The following is a 3844-nucleotide window of genomic DNA, read 5'->3' on the forward strand; positions in this document are numbered from 1 at the left end:
TCAGCACCTCTTCAGAGAGAAAGGTATGGGGCAGACTGGGCAGGGTGTGGGGCTGAGGGGGCTGGGCGCTGGCTCTGGGCCGTCTCAGGCCGGGGCAGGGTGTGGGGCCGAGGGGGCCGGGCGCTGGCTCTGGGGTGTCTCGGGCAGGGCGAGGGGCCGAGGGGGCCGGGCGCTGGCTCTGGGGTGTCTGGGGCAGGGCGAGGGGCCGAGGGGGCCGGGCGCTGGCTCTGGGGTGTCTCGGGCAGGGAGAGGGGCCGAGGGGGTTGTTTCAGTGATAGTTTCTGCAGCAGGGGCCAGAATCCCTTTGCTCCATCGCTCTGGTGAAATGGCAGCAGGCGGTGGCCTTGCAGGTGCTGGGGCAGGGGGCAGCCGGAGCTTGACAGGACAAAATCCACAATATCTTTTTTTAAACCCCTCTGTTTTGGGGCCTGACTTGGGCATGTTTAGTGTAGGGGAGACCAGCGGAGCAGGGTCCAGTCTGTAACAGGCTGCCATGAAGAGGAAGTTCCCAGCTGCTATCCCTGTCCACTGAGGGGGGGCAGGAGGGGTTCAGCTCAGTTTGCACCAAGGGAGATTTAAGTTAGATACTCAGAGAAACTTTCCAGCCATCAGGGCGTTAAGCACTGGGGCAGGTTCCCAGGGGAGGCTGCGCAATCCCCATCACTGGAGGGTTTTAAGAGCAGGTTAAATAAGTCCCTCTCCGAGATGGTCTAGGTACAACGTAGGCCTGCGGCAGCACGCAGCTGGACCAGATGGCCTCTCCAGGTCCCGTCCAGCCCCACATTCACGGGGTCGGATTCACGTTCTGAACTGGTGGTGTTGGCCATTCTCTGCTTCACGCTGTGTAAGGTGGGACTCCAGCTCCTCATGTCTGGGCTCGGCAGTGCCCGTCCCTGAGTCTGACCTGGGGGCAGGAAGCTCTATAGTGCAGGCTGCTCCAGTGTGGGAGCGAGCACGAGGAACGCAGTGCTTTGATTCCAGTAAAAGCACACGCTGACCATGGCGAGACACGGGAATCTGCAAAGCCATCCCTCTGGTGCGCTGGGACCCTGCCTAGAGGGTTCTTTGCTGGCCAAGCCAGGAGCTCACTAATCTTCCATCAGAAATTATGGCCACTAGAAACGCAACCTCCACGCCCACAAAGAACAGGGCCAGAGGTTCATCTCGTGACCAGCTGGTCCCGTGGGATCTCAGGAACCAGAGCACAGGCGAGGCACTTGGGTTTTTTATTTCCTAGTTTGCAGGGTCTCTTTTGCGTTTGGGGCTCTTGGGGTCACAGCCTCAGCTAAGTGTCTGACTGTGCAGCGTTGGGCGTGTGACCACGTCTGTTCCCCTTTCAGTGTGACCTGTCTGGACTGTGGCGGAACGAGCTGGGCTCGCTGATGGAAATAAATAAAGTTAACGATGCAGGAGAATTCTCCGGCAAGTACCTCACAGCTGTGACGGCCACCAGCAACTGTATCCACAGCTCGCCCCTGAAGGGAGCCCAGCATGACAGGACACAGAGGAGCCAGCCGACCTTTGGCTTCACTGTGAACTGGGAGAAGTTCTCAAGTACGTACCACGTGCTGCTTTGGGGCCGGGGGCGGGGTTAACTCTCAGCATGAATGGGGGGGCGCCAGGGGCACTTGGAGGATTATTTTGGTTTGTTGGTGTGCCAGAAATGGTTGTGGGAAATATGTGACTCAGTGCAGTAATTGTGCTCGATATTGGGAGGTTAAAATGAATTGTGTCTGGCACCAGCAAGCCCGTTACTGGCTACTGTCTCCGTTTCTGCTGTCCGCATTTCAAAGGGATATTGCAGCCTTGGAAAGGGGTCAGAAAACAGCTAGCAGGATGGTTCGAGCTCTGGGAAACCAGCTGCCTGGGGAGAAACTAGAGCGGCTCAATCTATTTAGTGGATACAAGAGAAGGTTATGGGGGTGTCAGATCATGGCCTATGGGTGTGCACAGCAGTTATAATTTGAGTCACCCCGAACTCACCTCCTGGCCACCCACACACGTGTCTAGCTTACGTAACGAGGTGCCCTAAATCCCAGATAGCTGGCTCGTTGGGGGGTTGTGTGGGGGTTGAAGCCTGGGTGATGCTGAGGCTCCAGCTAGTAATGCAGGGGGTTGGGGGGTGCAACAGCTCCTGTTACAACAACTCATCAGCAGCTAATTCAATCGTTCTGCTAATCCAGCCGCTCGTGTAACTCCAGTGCGGCTGCTCTCACGACAGCTCGGCTAGTGCTGTAACACAGGGGTACTCACGTCAGCTAGTGCAGTGACGATAAATCCTGCAAGTACCTGCCTGTGGAGAGCTTCCTCACAGCCGATGACTCTTTAATCTAGCAGACAAAGGTGTCTGGAAACTGAACCCAGACGTATCCAAATTAGAAATGAAGTGGAACTTTTTACCGGTGCAGGTGATTAGCCAATGGGACAGCTGAGCTGGGCACGTGGTGGATCCTCCATCGCTTGGAATCTTTAAGTCAAGACGGAGTCTGTTTCCGAAAGCTCCCTCTGGCTCGACCAGCCATGGCGGGCTGGACGCTGGGATACCTGGGGGAGGTCCCAGGGCTGGGTTACGCGGGACGCCAGATTGCGGCTGATCACAGGGAGGACGATGACGTGATCAAATGACCAGGGGCGGAAGATATCCGCTGCACTTTGTATGGGCTGCCGTGGGGCGCGGGTGGGTTGGGGACGCCAGAGGAGCCTGCGCACAGCTGAGCGGGTCGAACCAGGGCCCGAAGGAGCCCTGCCCCTGCCCCTGGCGCATGGACAGAAAAGCGCAGATCTGGTGATGGTGAGGAGGAAGCCAACAGACTTTGGAAATGGCCTCGGCACGTGGGGCCTGGGAGACGGCGGAGCCCAAGTGTCCCCCAGCCTGCAGGCCTCTCCCCTTCGCGACCCTGCCCCGTCTCATGTAGCCGCCCAGAAAATGGAGTCATTGTGCTGCTCGGCCGTCTGGGCCGGTGCCGGGGAAAGCGTGTCAGCGAGGAGAGATGCTGCGGAGGCAGAGAGGGGCTCTTTGTATGCCTGTGGCACGGGAGTCGTGTCATCGCCACAGCGCGCCCTCTCCCTCCACCCTGAGCTCTGGGCCCGGTGTCTGCGGGACGCAGAGCGTGTGGCACTGTCTCTCCCTCTGACTCCTGTCCGGTTCCCTCGCAGACTCGACAACCGTCTTCGTAGGCCAGTGCTTCGTTGGTGATAAAGGGAAGGAAACTCTGAAGACCATGTGGCTGCTGCGTGAGGAGGTCGGATCCCCTGGAGACGGCTGGAGAGCGACCAGGTGGGTGACTGGGCACAGACTGGCCAGGAGCGAAGGTGCCGCCTGCGGAGCTGGGGCTGCAGGGCCTGGCCCCGTCTCTGCTCAGCGCTGTGCCAAGGGCTGGGATCCCAACCCGGCTCTGAGCCCGTGCGGGATGAGCTGGTGAAGGGCAGGGTGGAGCTCTCAGCCCCAAATCCCAAACCCTTGTGCCCCTGCCCCCCCTGTATCTGGCTGGAGGAGAAGGAGGTGGTGTGAACATGAATGAAGGTTTATTCCCCAAATGTGCTGTGTTCCCTGAGCCCTGCCACACCCCAGGGCTGTGTGTGATCCTCGGCGGGTCAGGCCGGGGCCGGGGCCAGGGCCATGTCCTCCCACAGCTCTTCTCCGAGAACTCGCTAATGGGTGAGCAGCCCACCGGGGGTGTGGGCATCCTGTGGGGGGGCATCCCCTGGGGGCCAAGTCAGTGGCCAGGGAAAAGCACAAAGGGTGGCCTTGTTGACCCACCCAGGAGGGGATGGCTGGATGAGCAGCCCCCAGAGCTCCTGCCCACCCCCGGGTGCTGCTGGGTGGCTCTGAGGCCAGGCCAGT

At 59.7% G+C, this 3844-nt stretch overlaps 1 protein-coding gene across 1 annotated transcript; it reads left to right on the top strand.

Annotated features, from left to right (window-relative positions):
* Positions 1 to 8: 8 nt before the first annotated feature.
* On the top strand, positions 9 to 3422 carry LOC112123662 (avidin-like; the record flags this gene model as incomplete). Its single annotated transcript, XM_024222253.2, has 3 exons — positions 9 to 23; positions 1341 to 1554; positions 3157 to 3422. Coding segments are annotated over 3 exons (495 nt in total), but the record flags the coding sequence as incomplete, so codon positions are not given.
* Between the last annotated feature and the right edge of the window lie 422 nt (positions 3423 to 3844).

The sequence above is a fragment of the Terrapene carolina genome, unplaced genomic scaffold (genome assembly GCF_002925995.2).
Source record: "Terrapene carolina triunguis isolate 2854851 unplaced genomic scaffold, T_m_triunguis-2.0 Scaffold51109, whole genome shotgun sequence".
Taxonomy (NCBI): Eukaryota; Metazoa; Chordata; order Testudines; family Emydidae; genus Terrapene; species Terrapene triunguis.